The 19873-nt window shown below is 56.1% G+C and overlaps 7 protein-coding genes across 7 annotated transcripts; 5 read left to right on the top strand and 2 right to left on the bottom strand.

Moving 5' to 3' along the window:
- Nucleotides 1-763: 763 nt before the first annotated feature.
- BO94DRAFT_460619 (putative acyl-CoA synthetase) lies at nt 764-3017 on the top strand (the record flags this gene model as incomplete). Its single annotated transcript, XM_025607888.1, has 4 exons — nt 764-1142; nt 1207-1602; nt 1660-2553; nt 2599-3017. 4 exons carry the CDS (start codon nt 764-766, stop codon nt 3015-3017), a joined length of 2088 nt encoding a protein of 695 aa, XP_025470091.1.
- Nucleotides 3018-3508: 491 nt separating this feature from the next.
- Nucleotides 3509-4783, bottom strand: BO94DRAFT_583557 (putative GPI anchored protein; the record flags this gene model as incomplete). The annotated part of the gene is made up of 3 exons (XM_025615568.1): nt 3509-4403; nt 4465-4547; nt 4613-4783. 3 exons carry the CDS (start codon nt 4781-4783, stop codon nt 3509-3511), a joined length of 1149 nt encoding a protein of 382 aa, XP_025470090.1.
- A 1451-nt stretch (nt 4784-6234) lies between these two features.
- BO94DRAFT_460515 (serine hydroxymethyltransferase) lies at nt 6235-8106 on the top strand (the record flags this gene model as incomplete). Its single annotated transcript, XM_025607884.1, has 5 exons — nt 6235-6411; nt 6518-6574; nt 6625-6718; nt 6774-6911; nt 6962-8106. The coding sequence occupies 5 exons, from the start codon at nt 6235-6237 to the stop codon at nt 8104-8106; spliced, it is 1611 nt and encodes a 536-aa protein (XP_025470089.1).
- Nucleotides 8107-8520: 414 nt separating this feature from the next.
- Nucleotides 8521-9823, top strand: BO94DRAFT_583555 (MOSC domain protein; the record flags this gene model as incomplete). Its single annotated transcript, XM_025615567.1, has 3 exons — nt 8521-8535; nt 8606-9740; nt 9801-9823. The coding sequence occupies 3 exons, from the start codon at nt 8521-8523 to the stop codon at nt 9821-9823; spliced, it is 1173 nt and encodes a 390-aa protein (XP_025470088.1).
- A 190-nt stretch (nt 9824-10013) lies between these two features.
- Nucleotides 10014-10986, top strand: BO94DRAFT_488024 (CinA family protein). The gene is made up of 4 exons (XM_025609056.1): nt 10014-10143; nt 10211-10285; nt 10332-10522; nt 10583-10986. The coding sequence occupies exons 1-4, from the start codon at nt 10048-10050 to the stop codon at nt 10740-10742; spliced, it is 522 nt and encodes a 173-aa protein (XP_025470087.1). The 5' UTR covers nt 10014-10047; the 3' UTR covers nt 10743-10986.
- Nucleotides 10987-11223: 237 nt separating this feature from the next.
- On the top strand, nt 11224-16463 carry BO94DRAFT_564395 (putative Patatin-like serine hydrolase). Its single transcript, XM_025614415.1, has 7 exons — nt 11224-11508; nt 11588-11676; nt 11697-12163; nt 12215-13385; nt 13734-13917; nt 14156-14982; nt 15041-16463. The coding sequence occupies exons 1-7, from the start codon at nt 11439-11441 to the stop codon at nt 16364-16366; spliced, it is 4134 nt and encodes a 1377-aa protein (XP_025470086.1). The 5' UTR covers nt 11224-11438; the 3' UTR covers nt 16367-16463.
- BO94DRAFT_573462 (uncharacterized protein) lies at nt 16434-17991 on the bottom strand (the record flags this gene model as incomplete). The annotated part of the gene is made up of 3 exons (XM_025614970.1): nt 17479-17991; nt 16666-17342; nt 16434-16575 (listed from the first exon to the last, which is right to left on the bottom strand). Exons 1-3 carry the CDS (start codon nt 17806-17808, stop codon nt 16434-16436), a joined length of 1149 nt encoding a protein of 382 aa, XP_025470085.1. The 5' UTR covers nt 17809-17991.
- Between the last annotated feature and the right edge of the window lie 1882 nt (nt 17992-19873).

The raw sequence follows: 19873 nt of genomic DNA, 5'->3' as shown, positions 1-19873 counted from the left end.
ACCCAAAAAAAAGGGATCCGACTAGTATAATATTTAAGTATCCGATTGAATGTATCACCCTATTCCCTAAGAACCGATATTCAGTAATAATCGTAAGTAACGCAGGCAGACAGAAGATCCGCTCGGCTCGGCGTGCGGGGAAAGAAAGCTACTTTCCTACTTATGGGCCATCCTCTCTCCTCTCGGTTCCTATCTATCCCTCGGCTGCCGTACTGTCCCCACCACCGCAGCTCCTCTCCTCCCCTCCCCTCTCCTCATTTCTCCTCCTCGGCAATCAACCCCTCCTGTCATCGGGGATCCCTGTCGGTACAATGTTGGCGCCGTACGGTCGGGTCGCCACAAACACCTGGACAACCCCTCGCCACCCATGCGAAGGTGACTGCTGAACGACCTACCTACCCCTCGACCTCGGCGGCGCGTCGATCTAGTATAAACCAGCGCAACCTCCGATCATGCAGGTCAGGCACCGGCGTGACTGCTAACACACTTAGTCTCCCCATAACTCAGCGCGGTCCAGGATAGCACCTCCGATTCTTGGCCTATCCGCGGAATGTGACATGGACTAACCGCTGAGTATCTGCAGGAGGACCCTCACCCTCACACCGGACACCGCTCTAATCCGTTGGCCATGTTGACTGGTTACTTTGGAACCGTTTTTCAGCTCTTGTGCTTTTATTAGTCTCGGGTCAATAACCTGCGGTTCCTCTCCCGGTTTCTTCGCGAGTCCAATACCTCACCTTGCAAGCATCGCTATCAAGCCAGGATGTCACTCCACCCACAGCAATTGGTACACACGGCGTCCCTGCGGGACCCCGAAGGCTTTTGGTCTCACCAGGCAGAACAATTGCACTGGCATAAAAAGCCATCGTGTGTCATCAGCCACCAGTCTAAGACTGTGCCTAGCGGTGCCAACCATGATCATTGGACTTGGTTCCCAGACGGAGAGATCTCTACAACTTACAACTGTGTGGATCGGCACGTTGAGAACGGGAATGGAGATAATGTTGCAATTATCTGGGAGTCTCCCGTGACGGGGACCAAGGAGAAATATACCTATCGACGGCTGTTGGACGAGGTAGAAGTTTTGGCGGGAGTGTTGAGGGAAGAGGGTGTACGAAAGGGGGACGTTGTCATTATCTACAGTAAGGCTGGCATTTGAGCCATCCTCCCCTTGTGTTAAATGGACGGGAACCTGACAAACAGCAGTGCCTATGATTCCTCCGGCGCTCATTGCTGCTTTGGCGATCGCGCGCTTAGGCGCTATACATGCAGCTGTCTTTGGCGGATTTGCAGCCAAGTCACTTGCGCAGCGTGTCGAAGCAGCCAAGCCACGCATAATTATGACGGCGTCGTGTGGTATCGAAGGATCGAAAGGCCCTATCGCCTATCGGCCGCTAGTCGAGGGGGCTATTGAACTGAGCCACTTCAAGCCGGAGAAAGTGATCGTCTGGCAGAGGGATCAGTTACGATGGAACAACCCCGACAAGTTAAGCGGACAACGAAACTGGCAACGGCTGGTGAAGAGCGCGCGTATGCGTGGCATCAAGGCCGAGCCGGTACCCGTGAATAGCACGGATGGAATATATATAATTTATACTAGCGGTACGTCCCAACCTTCAAGCGTGGCTTTGGCTACGACTGACATCGAGGATAATCTAGGCACCACGGGATCGCCCAAAGGAGTGTTTCGAGAGGCAGGAGGTCATGCGGTTGGACTCCAGCTTTCGGTTAGGTATCTGTTTGACATCCAAGGGCCGGGAGATGTCATGTTCTGCGCCTCCGACATTGGCTGGGTGGTCGGCCATTCATACATCTTGTATGGACCACTCTTGGTTGGGGCAACGACTGTCCTCTTCGAAGGGAAACCAGTGGGAACGCCAGATGCAGGCACATTCTGGCGGGTCATTGAAGAGCATAAGGCCCACGTGCTGTTCACGGCACCTACAGCCATGCGGGCCATCCGCAAGGATGACCCAGACAATCGCTGCTTTAAAGAAGTTGCCCGACGTGGCGGTCTCCGACACTTTCGCGCACTGTTCCTTGCCGGCGAACGGAGCGAGCCCAGCATTATCCAGGCCTATCAGGAACTCTTGAACCAATATGCCGCACCCGGTGCAGTGGTAGTGGACAATTGGTGGTCGTCGGAGTCTGGGGCCCCCATTTCTGGGCTGGCGCTGAGGAGCGCCGCTGCAATAGCGTCATCATCGTACAGCAATGATAAAGTGAAGCCGTTGGCCATCCGACCAGGATCGGCGGGTCTAGCCATGCCTGGCTTTGACGTACGTGTTGTGGACGACGAGGGAAAGGAGGTCCCTCAAGGTACGATGGGCAACATTGTGCTAGGCATGCCACTGGCACCTACAGCATTCACAAAACTCTTCAATGACGATGAGAGATTCTACCGGGGCTACCTGCGTAGATTCAGAGGACAGTGGATCGACACAGGAGATGCAGGTTTGGTTGATACTGATGGATATATACATATCATGGCGCGGTCGGATGACATCATCAACGTCGCTGCACATCGCTTCAGTACCGGTAGGCATTGTCAATGTTGCGTCGCAGAACATATCTTTAAGACCGTTCTAAGTATCCCAGGTGCCATTGAGCAAGCGATCCTTTCGCATGCGCAAATAGGAGAGGCCAGCGTGGTTGGCATACCTGACACGCTGAAGGGACATCTCCCATTTGCGTTCATCCAACCACGGACAGCAACCGGGCCCCTACCCGCGACGCCAGAGGCAGAACTGTTCCAGGAAGTGAATCAGCTGGTGCGAGAGCAGATTGGGGCGATCGCGTCCCTTGGGGGTATGATTCAAGGACGGGGAATGATCCCCAAGACGCGTAGTGGAAAGACGTTGCGACGGGTGCTGCGGGAGCTGGTCGAGCAAGCTGTGCGCGGAGAATACGAGGCGCCCGTGAATGTACCACCGACGGTCGAAGACACGGAGGCAGTGGACGAGGCGCGACGACGGGTGCGCGAGTACTTTGAGCGACGGGAACGGGCGAAGCTATAATAAGATTGTCATTTACCACTCTTACCCAGTTGGATATCAAACGTCTGTTTACGCAAGTCAATGTAATGCAATGAAGTATTTAAGGGAGGAATTAGTATCTGAAATTGCTCCAGAGACGTGACTCGAACATTAAAGTTATAAACAGGGAAAAAGAAGCGATCAACCGGAAGCCAAGCAATGCAAAGCCGTAGACGAATATAGATAAAGAAAAAGGAAACAAACAAACATAGACGTCAGAAGATCCAGGAAGGTAGGTATAAAGCACACACGGTAAAAAGTAGGTTATTTGTCAGTCGTGAAAAATTAATATCGACACAAACAAAGGAAATCACCAATCCGATCCACAATCATCTTATCACCATCACCATCACCAGTGCAACGAAATCTCACACGGGATACAATGCCCAGGAAATAGAGAAATTGAACTTCTCCAGATGTCCTTCCTTTGATCTAGGTATTCCATGATTTCCGACTCAAGTCTATTGGATCATTTACAGGAGGAAAGCGACGAGAGCGAAGACCGAGGCCAAACCAGCACCAGCGCCGACCGCGGCGCGGGAAGCAGCGCCAGTGTAAACAGGGGCGGAGGGAGTAGTGGCGGAGCCAGTGCCAGCGGCAGAGACACCCTCAGGGGAGGTGCCGGAAGAACCAGTGCTGGTGCTGGAGCTGGAGCCGGAGCTGGTGGAGCTGGAGGAAGAGCTAGCGACAGAGCTAGAGGCAGGGAGGGCGCTGGAGGAAACCGGCTTGGAAGAGACAGGCTTGCTGGAGATCAGAGGGCGAGAAGAGTGGAAGCCACTGGGGGCGGGGGTGGCGAAAGTGACGATGGGAGTGGTGGTGGCACCGAAACCGATGGCAGCGGCTCCGCTGGGGACAGACGAACCGGCGGCACCAGCAGCACCAGCGCCGGAACCGGAACCAGCGGTAGTACCGCTGGGGGAAGCACCGGAGCCGGAGCCGGAACCAGAGGCACCTTCGCTAGGGGAGGGGCCAGTACCGACAGCAGCGGCTCCACTGGGGGAAGCACCAGAGCTAGAACCAGCGCCAGCGCCCTCGGTAGGGGAAGCACCGGAGCCAGAGCTGGAGCCAGAGCTGGAGCCAGAAGCACCTTCGCTGGGGGAAGCACCGGAGCCGGCACCGGAGCCGGAGCTAGGAGAGGCACCGGTACCGACAGCAGCGGCTCCACTGGGGGAAGCACCAGAGCTAGAACCAGCGCCAGCGCCCTCGGTAGGGGAAGCACCGGAGCCAGAGCTGGAGCCAGAAGCACCTTCACTGGGGGAAGCACCGGAGCCGGCACCGGAGCCGGAGCTAGGAGAGGCACCGGTACCGATGGCACCGGCACCGCTGGGGGAGGAGGCGGAGGCGGTAGGGGCGGCGGTGGCAGAGCTGCTGATATCATGTCAGCTGGAGGATGTTTGAACAGACGATTTGAGGTCGACATGAGACTTACCACTTGTCACAGTGGGTCACGGTAGAGGTGACCAGGGGAGTGGAGTATGTGTACGGGGTACCGGAAATGGTGACAGTGGTAGGCTATATGGCCGGATCAGCAGGTGTACTATATGCGGAGAGATCTGGGATCTGGGGAAAAGGCGTACGTGAGCAGCAGCAGGGCTGGTCTCGGCACTGGCACCGGCACCGCCGCCAGCAGCCAGGGAAGTAGCCTTAGGGCAGAAGGTGGTGTACTCGGTGACGACGACGGTCTTGTACTCGGTGGCAATGGCACCGGCAGCCAGGGAGGCAACGACAGCAGCGGAAGAGACACGCATTGTGATGTGTTTGTTTGGTTGGTTGGTTGATTGTTTGACAGTTGGATGACGTCGAAAGACTGACGGGAAGAGTGTTTGAGATGTCTCTTGTCTGGATTTGCGGTCTAAAGAGTGACTTTGAGGGACTGACTGAGTCGGGAAAAGAATGTACTCGGTTTGAAGAACCGGAAGAGCTGAAACAGCGAGTGAATGAGGGGAAGAAAAGAGAGGGTGAGAGAGGGAAGGGAGAGAGGGAGAGAAAGAGAAGGAAGAGGAGAAAAGGAGGCGAACGGGCGGGCCGATCAGAATTAATATAACTGAGGAAGTGGAGGGCCGTGATGGAGTCGCTCTAAGCTGCAAGTATCCTAGGTCGGTACTGCATTACGGGTCTGGTACTCGTTTCCCCGCTGGGATCAAGCAGGAACTGAGGAAAGAGATAGGGTCTGCCGGTCTGGACCCGTCATTACCGCGCCCATACCAGCCAACAATAATCTCGGCCCTCCCCAGGAGTCCCCACGTTCAATCTCGCGCGCTGCAGGAACAACCGGGCAACTGGCCATGGTGAAACACCGCCAATTAATGAGCCCAACCTTCCTCCTTCCTCCCCGTCGGTCTGGATGCTCTCTTCACTCTCTACCTACCTACCCAGTACCTAGTCCCTCTCCCTCAAGGCCCTCAGGGACCATCCTGTTAAGGTTTGTCGACTCCTGAGAATCCTTGCCGTGTTGAGCATCTAGCCAAGGCGGTTGCTATTCATAGGTCGAGTCGGTCACTGGAGATCATCCTCCCAGAGTGGAAGTCTGTCTACTTCTACTTCTCCTTAGTACGGAATACTCAGATCAGGGATCATCATTGATCATCAAGACAGCTCGCATTGCTTAGCTAATCCAATCTTCCTAGCCTATACTTTGCACTCTGCACTCGGGCTCAGATCCAGAGCTAACCACACAAACCATAAAATTCCAATCGGATGGTTCAAATTGTCCCTTATGGATGGTTGGAGGCGGGGACATGTCAGCATCGCCCGGGATAGCCCGCCGAGGCCGGCAATCCACGAGAACTGCCAAGGTTAAGCGCCCTTCTTCATCTTGGATTTAGTTGTGTGATGAAGAAGAGAAGGGAAAGGAAGAGGAAGAAGGCCAGATAAAAACCCGTCCAAGCGAGCGGAAGCGGACTTTCTACTTTTTCCGTCCGCACGGGCCATTCGGAGATGCTAGTCCCGAACCGGGTTGGGGGAATCCGCTTCCCGCGGGCAACTGGCAGCCAACGGGCAACCGCCGGGCGGCTCTCGCTATCAGCGCCGGGGAGCTGATACCATCACCGCGCGCATTCCTTGCTGCCTCTCTCTTTGTCCGCCCATTCCTCCTTCCTTCTTTCTCTCTCATCTTTACTTCTTCTTCCCCTCGCTACCTTGCTCTCCTCATTCCTCATCCCTCATTCCATTCATCACACTCCAACACCCCATCCTCATCATGTTGGGTCGTTGTGGACGTCAGGCCTCGCGCCTGCTCCCGCGCACTGCAAGCTCCGGCATTCGGTCCACCGCCATCCCTCTCCAACTCCGTCCTGCCTCTGCGTCGCCCCTCCGACTGTCACTGCAAGCCCGCAGTGTATCCTCCTCCTCTTCCGCTCGGGATGGACAGCAAACGGTATGTACCTTCTAGTTTCGTTGAATCTGCGCCGTGCAGCAACCTTTCAGGTTGTCTGATGTCATACCATATCAATCGTACCATATCATTTGACTCTCGTCTCCAGCTGCTCTCCGCACCCCTCGAGGAGGCCGACTCCGCCATCTATGACATTCTTCAGAAGGTAGGCTGCCAATTGCTAGACGAAATCCCACATCTGCTCATTCGGGATAGGAAAAAAAACGCCAGCAGCATTTCATTAACCTCATCCCCTCTGAGAACTTCACATCACAAGCTGTCCTCGATGCGCTGGGCAGTGTAATGCAAAGTCAGTCATTGGCAATTGATCGGACCTGAAGCAGCTCAAGCTGATGCGACTATAGACAAATACTCGGAGGGATACCCCGGTGCTAGATACTACGGAGGAAACGAACACATTGACGCTTCTGAGCGGCTATGTCAGCAGCGTGCGCTCGAGACCTTCGGCCTCAACCCCGAGGAATGGGGTGTGAACGTGCAGCGTGAGCTCCCCTATCCAGGTGACTCTTTGCAGACGTACTGACTGGCGCAGCCCTGTCCGGCTCCCCCGCTAACCTGTATGCCATTTCTGCCATCCTGAACACGCACGACCGCCTGATGGGCCTAGACTTGCCCCATGGTGGCCACCTGTCCCATGGCTACCAGACCCCCACCAAGAAGATTTCCTTCATCTCGAAATACTTTGAGACTCTGCCCTACCGGCTGGATGAGTCTACGGGCCTCATTGACTACGATAGCCTGGAGAAGCAGGCTCTTCTTTACCGCCCCAAGCTCATCATCGCCGGTACTTCGGCCTATAGCCGCTTAATTGACTACCCCCGCATGCGCCAGATTGCCGATGCTGCCGGCGCATATCTGCTGAGCGACATGGCCCATATTTCAGGTCTAGTGGCCGCTGGTGTACTCCCATCGCCATTCCCCTACTCAGACGTGGTGACCACCACCACCCACAAGTCCCTCCGCGGTCCTCGCGGGGCGATGATCTTCTACCGCAAGGGTGTCCGCCGGACGGACAAGAAGGGCAACCCGGAGATGTATGACTTGGAGGGCCCAATCAACGCGTCTGTGTTCCCAGGTCATCAGGGCGGCCCCCACAACCACACCATCACCGCCCTGGCTGTGGCGCTGAAGCAGGCCCAGTCGCCCGAGTTCAAATCCTACCAGGAGACGGTTTTGTCCAACGCGCAGGCCTTGGCGGAGCGCTTGGGTAACCCGCTCAGTAACGGAGGCCTGGGATACAACATCGTCTCTGGCGGTACCGATAACCACCTGGTCCTGGTTGACCTGAAGAACCGTGGTGTGGACGGTGCACGTGTAGAGCGCGTGTTGGAGCTGTGCGGTGTGGCCAGTAACAAGAACACTGTGCCGGGTGACAAGTCGGCGCTGAAGCCCGGTGGTCTGCGCCTGGGCACGCCGGCCATGACGACGCGGGGCTTTCAGCCCGAGGACTTCCGTCGGGTGGCCGACATTGTCGACCGGGCGGTGATCATCACACAAAAGCTGGACAAGGCGGCCAAGGAGAGCGCGACGGCCAAGGGTGTGAAGAACCCGAACACCGTCAAGGCGTTCTTGGACTACGTGCGCGAAGGCGAGGAGATTCCGGAGATTGTACTGCTACGGCAGGAGGTGGAAGACTGGGCGGGCACGTTTAGCCTACCATGGGCCAAGGATGAATAGGCGTTATGATTCACATGGATTATGCTTGCGGGGTTGGTTTTCATTTTCACGAATAATGTCTGTACAAAGATTCAACACAGGGTAGATTTTTTTTTTTCTCTTCTTCTTTTCCCTTTCCATGAGCTTCCGAAGGTGCGTATTCTGAATTAGATTCCTGGGGTGGGAGTCAAGACTCAAGGGTTCCCCGTGCGGGGAAGAGACGACCCTGAGCTTGGAGTTGGGCGGGCCGATAAGGGCTCCAGCGTTCGATAGGCGAGGTTCCCCGTCTTATCTCCGCATGCAGCGGCCAGTTCCCCGACGGTCATCCTATCAGCCAGGCTCGTGCAAGTTGGCTGCTTCATCTCTTCCGAGTCTTGCAGGCCTGCTTGTAGGTATCTTCTCACTACAGTCACTGCGTACCAGACAGAAGTCAGCATGCAAATCGGCGAGGTACGTGCCTAACGGCCGATTCTACCTTCCCCTACCGAGCTCTCTGACACCATGCCAATGAATCCCTCAGCTCTACACCTACCCTATTAAATCCCTGCAAGGGATCACCCTCTCTACCGCTGAATTGACGGCCCGCGGCTTTCCCTACGACCGGCGTTTCATGCTCCTGAAAGTCGTCTACAATGACGATGGCACCTCGACCAAAAAGAATATGCACGTCCCTCACTTCCCCGAGATGTCCCTCTTCTACACCGACCTCATATATCCCTCCATGGATGGCGCCGAGAGCGGCCGGATTATCGTCACGTACCGTCCCCCAGACCATGCCAAAAGCCGCACCCTTGAGGTCCCGCTGCAGCCGGATACCCGAGGTCTGGAAGAATTGGCCATTGTGATGCATCAAAGCCCGACCAAGGGATATAACATGGGAGAGCGGTACAACGGATGGTTCAGTAAGTGTTTCGGATACGAGGTTGTGTTGGCGTATTTGGGACCTCATTCGAGGGGCGTGCTGGGTAGTTTTGCGCCGGAGAAGAGCGTTGCACATATGTCGCTGAACAATAGTTGGGTTAGCATGAAGGCGGTTGGGGGACTGACGATTGCGACGCTTCTGTTGAATTGGGTTGTTGGTCCAGGGGAGATATCGGTGAGGGAAATGCTACCGAGTCTGGCGGCGACGGTGGTAGCAGTGCTGTTGTTGGGTTGGACTCGGTACGGGGGCGGATGGGCGCGCAAGGGGGAACGTATCACATTTGCAGATACGGCGCCATACTTGCTTGTGTCCCGGACGTCGGTGGCTGATGTGTCAGCGCGGTTGACGGGCGACGAGGAGATGGATGTCACCAAGTTCCGGCCGAATATCGTGGTGGCGGGGGCGCAGACGGCCTTTGAGGAGGACTTTTGGGCGGAGTTGAAGGTGGGCCAGGATCAGGGTGCAGGTGAGGGGCTGGCAAGGTTGCTGCTCACGGCCAACTGCGTGCGGTGTCAAAGTCTCAATGTGGACTATGCGACGGGGAAGATGGGCACGGGCGAGACAGGCACAGTATTGAAGAAGCTGATGAAGGACCGTCGTGTGGATAAAGGGGCCAGGTTCAGCCCGGTGTTTGGACGATATGTGTTTCTGGATGGGAAGTCCGATGGCCAAACGGTGCGGGTGGGCGATGCGGTGGTGGTGGCCAGGCGTATCGAGGAGCGCATGGTGTATGGTGAGTGCTGGATCCTAGCTATTAATCTTGGTGGATGGACGTGACTGACAAGATGAGTAGACTGGCCGGGGTTGACCAACTGAATGAAGTAGTAATGAGTGAGCAGACATGTACTCAGTGACCTACTATACGTACTAGCAGTATTATGTAGTGTACATAGTAGTGGATAGTACCTGAATGCTGTAGTCTTCGCTATAGAACCCGATTGGCCAGAGCCCCCTCTGGTACTTATGGGATGACCACCAAGTAACCTCATCCCCATTTCTTGACTCTGCCATCAACCACAGCCACACTCCCAAACGATACCATGAGTGAATTCCCCCCTGCTAGTCTCCGTCCCCTGATCGAGGAAGTTTTCGAACTTCTTCGCGCCCGCGTGGAGACCATTTCCGTTGCCGAGACCGTACGAGATATGACCCCTCATCCATCTTCACCCACCAGTGTGAGACCGAGACCTTGACCATGACCAGGCTTCGGGCGGCCTCATCTCCGCTTGTCTCCTCTCCACTCCCGGCGCATCTTCCATCTACAAAGGCGGACTAACCGTATGCATTCCGGCTTCTCCCCCCGTCTTAGATACTAAGAACGCAGGTCTACACCCTCGGATCCCGCATCGCCTACACCGGCTGGACTCCCCAACACATCGACGCCTACGCTGGTCCAACCCCCGGTGTTGTGGCGGAGATCGCCGAGAACGTGCGCTCGACTCTGCATTCCACCTATACGGTCTGCGAGAGCGGAACGGCCGGACCAACGGGAGCAGAGACTCAGAATCGGACTCCGTGAGTCGGCCTCCTTGGGGCTGTCTAGTTGTTGTTCATGCATATGCTGATGTGATCTAGAGGATATGTGGCACTTGCGGTGGCGACGCCATCGGGAACGGTGACGAGGGAGGTTGAGACGGGCAGTGCGGAGCGGGCGAACAATATGGTGTTGTTTGCCGGGGAGGGATTGAGGTTGCTGAGGGATGTTCTGGTTGGGGAGATTCGACCAAAGGTATAATTGTGGATGGGGTACTATATAAATTGACCCATGGTTCATGCGAAACTCAGGCTGGCTGCTTCTATTTATGGATGTGCTGTAGCTAGTTGCCTACTTGGGTAGACATACATGCCTTCCAAGTTCCTCCCGCTGGACTCCGTATGTCGGAGGGTTAGTCGATGTGTCTCGTATTGGGATGCCTATGCTTCCTTCCTGTGTATGTGTTACCAATACCACCGAGACTGGAAGGCAGAAGAAGAGACGGATCACCTGCAAAAAGTGCCGAAATTACGTCAAAACGGGAAACACGGCACCGCCCCGGTGGAGCACCGCCACAGCTTATTTGGCCAGCAGCCAATGGGCGGGCGGCAGGTCTGCCCTACGCGGGCAGAATTATCTCATCGTGGACCCGACCGTGGCGCAGCGGACGGTCACCGAGACAGGCAGTCACGGCGCGGCCTCGCATCCAGCGCCAATCAATCAATCAATCAATCTGCGGGCGCCTGCCGCAAAGAAAAGATCTGCTTGCTCGGCGCTCCTTCTCTCCTTCACCTTCACCACTCAGACCTCTTCAGCCTTTTCCGTCTTCACATCCCAGTCACTTCTTCTTCTTCTTCTTCCTCCGGCGCCTAGCCTGATCATCCCTCGCCCTTCCGACATTGATTAATCCGCTCCTCCGATCTTCCTCGTCTGTCTCTGTCCTCCCCCGGCGGGGTCATGGATTATTCCGTCAACCTCCGCCGCAAGGATACCACCAAGGGTCCGCCCTTGAGGATCCTATCGCTCGGTGGGTTTTGCTCTTCAACTTCCAGAGTCACGAGACTCAGTCCCCCTGAATCCCTATACTGATCTTAGGCTCGATATAGATGGCGGCGGCGTGCGTGGTTACTCCATGCTTATCATCCTCCAAGAACTCATGTACCGCATCTACGTCGAATGTGAAGGCAAGGCCCCCGTCGCGATGAAATTCCCAAGCCATGCGACCACTTCGACCTCATCGTTGGAACCGGCACCGGCGGGCTGATCGCCCTGATGCTTGGTCGTCTTCGCCTCGACCTCGAGACCTGCAAGGATGTTTATGTCCGCATGACCCGCCGCGTGTTCGAAACCGACAAGACTTTTGCCGGCATTCCTTTCCACAAAACCCTGTTCAAGGCCTCGAAGCTTGAAGAGGCGATCCGGGAATGCGTCCGTGAGCATACTGTCTTCGAAGCCGAAGGCAACGATATGAGCCCGACGGGGCGCAATTCTCTGGCCAGCACCCCCTTTAGTCCCAATTCGATGTCCGTTCCTCAGCGCTCGGGCAGTCGGGCCAGTTTTAGCACCACTACCTCACATTCCTCGGGACATGGCAGCCAGCGCAATTCGACCTTTGTGAATGGGTTGCGCTGGGGAAATCCGGACGCGCTGCTGTATGATAATCGAGAATATCGCACCAAAACGTATGTCTTTCTCTTACTTCGGTCTATATGCTTTACATGCTGACTGAACAGTGCCGTGACCGCCCTCTACAAAGGCACCACTTCCCGCAACGGCTCATCCGTCTTCCTCCGATCCTACGATTCGCGCAAAGAACCCCCGCCCGAGTTCAACTGCACCGTGTGGCAGGCTGGCCGCGCCACCTCCGCCACCGGTCTGGCCTTCAAGCCCATTCAAATCGGGCAGCACGTCTTCATCGATGAAGGCGCCGGCACCTACAACCCCTCGCCGCAGGTCCTGGACGAAGCGACTGTGAACGAGTGGCCCGGTCGTGAAGTGGGGGCGTTCATCAGTGTAGGCACCGGCAAGCGCCCACCCGGCACCAACAACCGGCAGCATGAATGGTGGGAGGACTTCTTCGGGGATGCGCTGGGCACATTTGCGGAAGCACGCCGGCGCCTGATCTCCAAGATCGAGGGGTGTGAGGATATCCACTTGGCGATGCTGCGCGATCACCTGGCCAAGCGCAACGTCAGCAAGGATAACTACTACCGGTTGAACGTCGAAGTAGGCGTGGGTGAGTTTGGCATGAACGAGTGGAACCGGCTAGCGGACATCAGCACCAACACGCGGCGCTATCTGACCCGACCGGAGGTGAAGCGACAGATCCTGGACGCGGGCGTCAAGTTCGCCAAGATTGAGCGCCAACACCGGCGGCTGGCCGAACATGCGGCCGCGGGACACGAACATCTCGGCGGCGCGGTAGACGATGGCACCTCATCCATCCTCCACAGCCCGGTGCTGTCGGTGCCGTCGCTGTCGCACCCGACGGCTGTGGAGTTGCCGGCGGAACTGCCAGGCGACTTTGTTCCCTACATCACGACGGAGGACTCACTCCCGGCACACCCTACGCCACAGGACAGCCTCGTACCGTCGCCGCGGTTATCGGGAGATCTGGGCAGCCCCGGCAGCGGGGAGGTCAGTCGGCCGAGCTCACAGGCTTACGGGTCGTCGCGACCCAGCATGGAGCATGGGCACGAGGGGATGCCCCCCCCAGTGCCACCCAAAACGCCCATTCCATATCCGTCCGAGTATCCCAGCGAACTGGGAGGGATTCCAATGCCGATGCCGACGACGGCAAGCAGCCCGGGGCACCATGGGGGGAGTGGGAATGGGAAAATTCGACCGCCGTACCCGGTGGACGAGCCGCCGGTGGTGAACAAGCACCGGAAACCGAGCTACCACGTGCGTTGATTGAAGGATGATGATTCTGGTTTCTTCTTGTATCTTTCTATGATTCTACAGTGTATGAGGGAGGCGTCTGCGTGGGTCCGTATAGGACAGGGAGAGCGTTTCCGGTTTATGAATTGATGGATACCCTAATGACACGATAGTTCAATGAGTGCTAGTACCTATCTATCTAGTCGTAGATGGATGGATGGGTTGGTGGGGTGGAAATGACAGCCGAGAGAAGAATCAGCGAAGAGGGTGGGTGGTTGCCTGTCCAAAGTCAAACCCCAAGATAAATTGCAAGGAACCGTGGAACGGCCCCGTAGCTGCTGCGCCGCCCAACTGCGCCCCAGCAACCAACAGGAACCCCCGAACTACCGAACCACCGAACCACCTGTCTGGCCCGTCCCAGCCTCGCTTTTCTTTCTTCCTGACTCTCACGCCCTTCTTCTCCCCTTGTTTTCTCCGAGTCCCTCATACCCCCCTCTCCCTTCTTCCTTTTACGTGGATCTGGCACATCTGGCACATTCCGATCCGCCACGGGCCTGTCGATCCCTGACCACGCATTCTTCCTACCCGCCGTCACAGCTGTCAAATCAACGGTCACTCGTCCCTCCTGGAACTGCTGGAAAGCTGATTGCTGCAGCTCTCATGGCTGTCTAGCGCCGACTAAATATATCTCGCCCTCGCTTATCTGCCCCCCCCCCCCAAAAATCCATCTCCCCTATCCTTCGCGCCCCTGCTTCATCTCCCCCAAAGACACTGCTGGCAGTGTCCCAATGCAGTCCAGTTCCCCCACTACTTCTCATACCTCCCAATAACCACCATGGATACCGTTCCCTCCGCCATGCTGGACCCCGAGGCTTCTCTCCACCTCCCCCTCAACCATCTCGTCGGCCGCGCCGACAGCTCCTCCCGCCCGGCTTCCTACAAAGCTATCGGCATCTCCCTCGCCGTCGCGTCGGGTTTCTTTATCGGCGTCTCCTTCGTGCTCAAGAAAAAGGGCCTGCTCCGCGCCAACGTCAAATACAACGAGGAAGCCGGCGAAGGATACGGCTACCTGAAGAATTTATACTGGTGGGGCGGGATGACCCTGATGATCATCGGGGAGCTGTGCAATTTCGTCGCCTATGCCTTTGTCGATGCCATTTTGGTCACGCCGTTGGGAGCGCTGACGGTCGTGGTGACCACCATCCTGTCGGCCATCTTTTTAAAAGAGCGGCTGAGTTTTGTTGGCAAGGTGGGCTGTTTTTGCTGTATTTTGGGCAGTGTTGTCATTGCGTTGAATGCGCCGGAGCAGTCGTCGGTCAGTGATATTCAGGAAATGAAGAAATACGTCCTATCGCCGGGGTTCTTGGTCTACGCGGGCGTCATTGTGGTGGGCTGCGTGGTTGTCGCCGTCTGGTTGGGCCCGCGCTATGGCAAGAAGAGCATGTTTGTGTATATCAGCATTTGCTCGTTGATTGGCGGCTTGAGCGTCGTGGCCACCCAGGGCCTGGGCTCGGCCATCTTGGCCCAAATTGATGGCGAAGCCCAGTTTAACCAGTGGTTCATGTATGTCTTGCTGGTGTTTGTCATTGCTACTCTGTTGACTGAGATCATCTATCTCAATGTGCGTACCCGTCTATCCCCTGGTGATTTGTGTCGTTCTAATAGCTGTCCTGCTGCAGAAAGCCCTCAACCTCTTCAACGCCGCGCTCGTCACCCCCACCTACTACGTCTTCTTCACCAGCTCGACCATCGTCACCTCCGCGGTACTGTTCCGCGGCTTTAAAGGGTCCGTCAGCTCCATCGTAACGGTCATCTTGGGCTTCCTGCAGATCTGCGCCGGCGTCGTCCTGCTGCAACTGTCCAAGTCCGCCAAGGATGTCCCCGATGCCGCCGTCTTCAAGGGCGATCTCGACCAGGTCCGCGAGGTAGCCACCCAGGAAGAGCCCGAGAGCGAGCCCAAGGCCGACTCCATTCGCGGTGCCGCCGCCATCATCCGACGCATCTCGACTTCGCGGCGCAAGATGGAGGCTGAGGAAGCCCGGCGCTTCTACCGCGAACGCAGCGAGGACCTGAAGCCGCCGGCGGAGAACGAGATCATCGAGTGGGACGGACTGCGCCGGCGCAAGACCGTCGTCGGCGACGGCCCGACCATGGCGCGCGCGCGCACGCTGCGCAACCCGTCCGTCAAGTATCCGGTCCCGCCGCTGGGCATGTCGCGCGTACCGGAGGAGGTGCCGGATGAGCCCGAGCGCCCTAGTACGAAGCAGAGCAGCCATTCCTTCCTCGATGACCTCCAATCCCGCGTCTCAAGCTTCTTCCATCCGTCCTGGCAGCCCATCGAGGACGAGCATCCGAACCAGGACCCAGTCTCGCTGACATCCATGTCGGCGCACAAGCCGCACCCGGACACCAGCTATCCCCAACCCGTCCTCCCGGATGCATCGCGCAGCAACACGCCATGGGCCGAGGATGACCGCGCAGCCCCTTCCCCGCCGCCGCACGGCACCCAGCGCCAGTTCTCGTTCAACACCATGTTGCACCGGATGAAGACGGGCAACGAGCCGACCACATCGCGCAACTACCCCCGGCCAACCCATCACCATCACCGATCCCGGTCGCGGTCGATTACAGAAGAGGAACGTCTGGGTCTGGTGCGAGGCGATTCCCGGGGAGACACGGCGCCGGACGAGGTAGACGAGAAGGATATTCTGGAGGAAGAGCCTGGCAGTTTACCGTCGGGGCTGGCCCATTCTCCCGAGCACGACCGGTTCCATTCTAGCGAGTCACTGTACCCATCCCGGCTTCGCGTGAACCCGCTGCCTCCGCTCCCGGACGAGGAGCCGCTCGCGGATCCGCACGCGCCCGTGGAGATTCCCCACCAACGACATGAATCACACAGCAGTGAGGGGTCGATTGTGTCGGGACCACGAAGCGCGGGGTGGCGACGGCATGGATCGGCAAGTAGCAGGGGGAGTCTCCCGGGGCGCCGGGGGGCGTTCATATAGATGACCATCTATGTATGATATGACGATACGAGCTATGAACAATAGGATAATGTATATGAGACAATTATTAAATTGATGTAGATTTCGAGGTCGAGGGGGAAGAAGAGGAGGAAGTCAAATACCCAAAGACACTCTTCTGATTCGTCCTCAGATTGACTGCGTATCTTGTCTCGGAGAGTCGTTTCCCGGCCTCAATGCTATCAAGAACCCTATACATCCCCTAGGTTAGCCACATCCATCCTTAATGTACCCCCAAAAAAAACAGAAGACGAAGGGAAGTAGAAATGAGAAAAACATACCACTCTACCCCCACAATCTTGATTCCCTTCCACCCACCTCGTTGTATCTCCCTTTGTAACTTCCCCGCTGCAAATCCACTGCCACTTCCGGTACCTCTCCCGGGACCACTATTTGGTTGACAGATTATCACATGTGTGACTTTTCGATGGAGGTGAAGAGCGAGGTCAGCGCCGTGGGTGATCAGCAGGTGTTTGAGTTTGTGGTCGGATATGTGGGGGGCTGTTTGGCCGTTGATGTGGATTGTTAAATTTGTGAGGACTTGGGGGGTCGGCTTTGTTGAAGAGGAAGTAGTGGTGATGGTGGTGGTTCTGGGGGGATTAAGAGAGGGGTTTGTTGGGTAGGTATACGTGGTTGTGGGGAGGTAGATGGAGATGTAGGCGTGGGTGTAGGTGTCGATGTAGATGTGGATGCGGATGTAGGTGTAGGTGTAGGTTTTCGTGTTCGTGTTGATGCTGATGATGTAGATGCAGATGTAGATGTAGATGTAGATGTGGATGTGGGTGTGGATGTGGATGTAGGCATGAGCGCATGTGCATGGGTATGTGTATGTGTATGTGTCTGCACAGCTCGCTCCGATTGGGACCGTGACTGCTTTTGCGACTGCCTTTGCGATAATATTATCGAATCCGAACGTGGTGTAGAAGTAGACGTAAACATCGAACTTGAAGCCGATCGCCTATTTGACCCCATTGACGCGGCTGTTGAGATTCCCTCTGCAGGAGGAATCGATGGATAGAATTCGGCATCGGTTCTCATTTTCTTCCTCATCCTCTCCTCCTCCAAGCCCCGTGTTGAAACCCCCGTTTACTCACCCCAAACATCCCCCTAATATCCATCTGCCTTGCGTCTTTCCTATCTCTCTCCTCTTTCTTTAAGATGACCGCCTTTTCTCTCGAGGAGTAAGAAGCAGAAGAATCAACAACCCACTCACCCCTTCCATCACCAGAATCTCCAGACTGGTAAAGTGTACAATCCCCCTTCCCCTCTCCAAACTGTCGCGTCAGTTTTTCTCGTCTCGTGTCCCGCCATGCTGTGCCTTGCGCGGAATCGGCGACTTGGTGGCCTGTGGAGGAAGTATTCCAGACGTCGAAGGTGAGGTGGTTTTGAGGGAGGATTGAGTTTGGGATTCGGGGGGGAGGCATTTGTCGTGTGTTGCTGTTGTTGCTGGTCGTGCTAATTGGGGATTTTGTGTCAATTGTGCCAATTGTGTGGAGAATTGTGGTTGTGGTTATGGTTTGTGGTTTATTGTTTGGTGTTTGGGAATACCTCGGTTGGAGGGGCGATGGGTTTGCTTGGGGTCAGTCAGGTGATTTGTTGGATTATCTTATCGCGCTTGCTCTTATGCTATGTGTTTTACCGGGATATTTGGGAATAGGTTATAGGATGCTTCTATGGACCAAAATATGAGAAGGCGTTGATTGTTCATTTTCTCTAGTTTGGATGGGTTGGGAGTTGTAACCGTGGTGTGGTGTGGTATGGCGTGCACGATTTACTAGTAGTACTTGTCTAGTACTACTAGTAGAATGATGCTATACAAATAAATATAGTATATCCGGACCATGGAAAAGCACGCATCACCACACACTCATTTAAGTTATATTACCTTGCCTGACGTTGCCTCACACCGCAGCCGTCTTCCTACCTAGTCCGACATCCTATTTTATACATACCTATCCACTGTCTACCCAGCATAACTTTACCGACGACCCTCTGCACACCGACATGGATCAAGATAATCAAGACTCAAGTCACACAACACCTACATTCCGCAAGATAACGCCTACGCCAGAAGAACCACAGAAAAGACGGTGAGTTGCGTCGCGGCATCACTGCGTGGCTGGCTGACAGACGGACACACCCTGAGGAGCAATTGCACAGCACTGCTGCATGCAGACCCTGCTTGTGTAGCTGGAGAGAGCTGCAGCAGCCGGTATGTAGGTATCATCAAAGTATGTTGCCGGTAGGATGTGTGTCGGAAGGTAAAAGGCAAAGGCAAAGTCAGTAACTAAAGTTAAAGTGGCCGTCGTGAATCAAGGGATGGTCGAGAATCCCAATATCTTATGTCATGGGGATCACCTGGACAGGCAGGGTCTATCGGATCCGTTATTGATGTAGGGAAATCTGTACGCCAGCCGACTAAATATAGGAAACGGGATGCGTATCGAATGGGGATAGCGATCGACTGATGGCTGACGCACGTATGTATGTAGGTCGTGATAGTTGCGGTAGGGGGAGCCGTTCTACAGCACCGGTATGCAATCATGGGGGAACCATTGGCGCCCCGCGGGATACACTGTCCAGCCCATGAAGGGACACACACCGCGTACCACCACCACCACCATTACTACCCAGGCCGAACCCTGCACGCGCATATGCATCACGGGTTGTTGCAGCTGAAACCAAACCAAGCCAACGTCGGGATCCTAACGCAAGGATTGCGCTGAGCGGTCTGGCGGCAGACCGTCGTCCTCTTTGCAACGATCCAGGCGACCCAGCAGCAGACGGCCTCCGGGCACGACGTTATGGCATGATACGGATAGGGGCACGCATGCCAGCACATCTGGAATCGGGAGGAGAATCGAGATGAATCGCGAGTCTGGCGTCGATGCTGGGGCCACCTACGTGGTCGCCTCCACCGCCAGTCGCCGCCAGCCCATCCCACCGGCCCTGCAGCTCGGCCAATCACCGCCGGCGCAACCCCCTCAGTATCGCCTCAGACAACCGGGCGACGAGGTCCGTGTCGCTTGGCCGCTGATCATCCAGTTGCGTTGCCAATCCACACGTCCAGTGTCCAGAAGTCCAGATGCCACTGACAGATACATCCAAGCCGGCTTGCCCAATCCGGTAGCCCAGCTCAGCTCAGCTCGCACCGAAACCCTCAGGAAGGCCCCAGACACCAAGTAAAACGCGCCCTCGACCGAACGTGACATCGACTACCACAATCCGATTCTTCACTGGCCGGTCGTATTATGACAGTGAGACAACCGGGAGATTAAGGTTGCAGCACCGTCAGCGCCCTCCCCCCCCCGGTGAGGTCATGGCCTATTTACCGAGGCAGTAGGCACCAATCCCTTCGCCAGCGCCCGGTGTCCGCCTTGGGCGTAAGAAACAGGAGGAGGAATCCGCACCCATAGGAGTCCGGAGTCGAGGGGGAGAGAGATTCGTCCCAAAGCTTAGTGCGAGGGCCCTATCCACCTGTGCAGTCGA

This window comes from Aspergillus sclerotioniger, assembly GCF_003184525.1.
Source record: "Aspergillus sclerotioniger CBS 115572 chromosome Unknown BO94scaffold_7, whole genome shotgun sequence".
NCBI classification, from domain to species: Eukaryota; Fungi; Ascomycota; class Eurotiomycetes; order Eurotiales; family Aspergillaceae; genus Aspergillus; species Aspergillus sclerotioniger.
The sequence above is the reverse complement of the archived record's forward strand: the minus strand, read 5'-3'. Positions and strand labels throughout refer to the sequence as shown.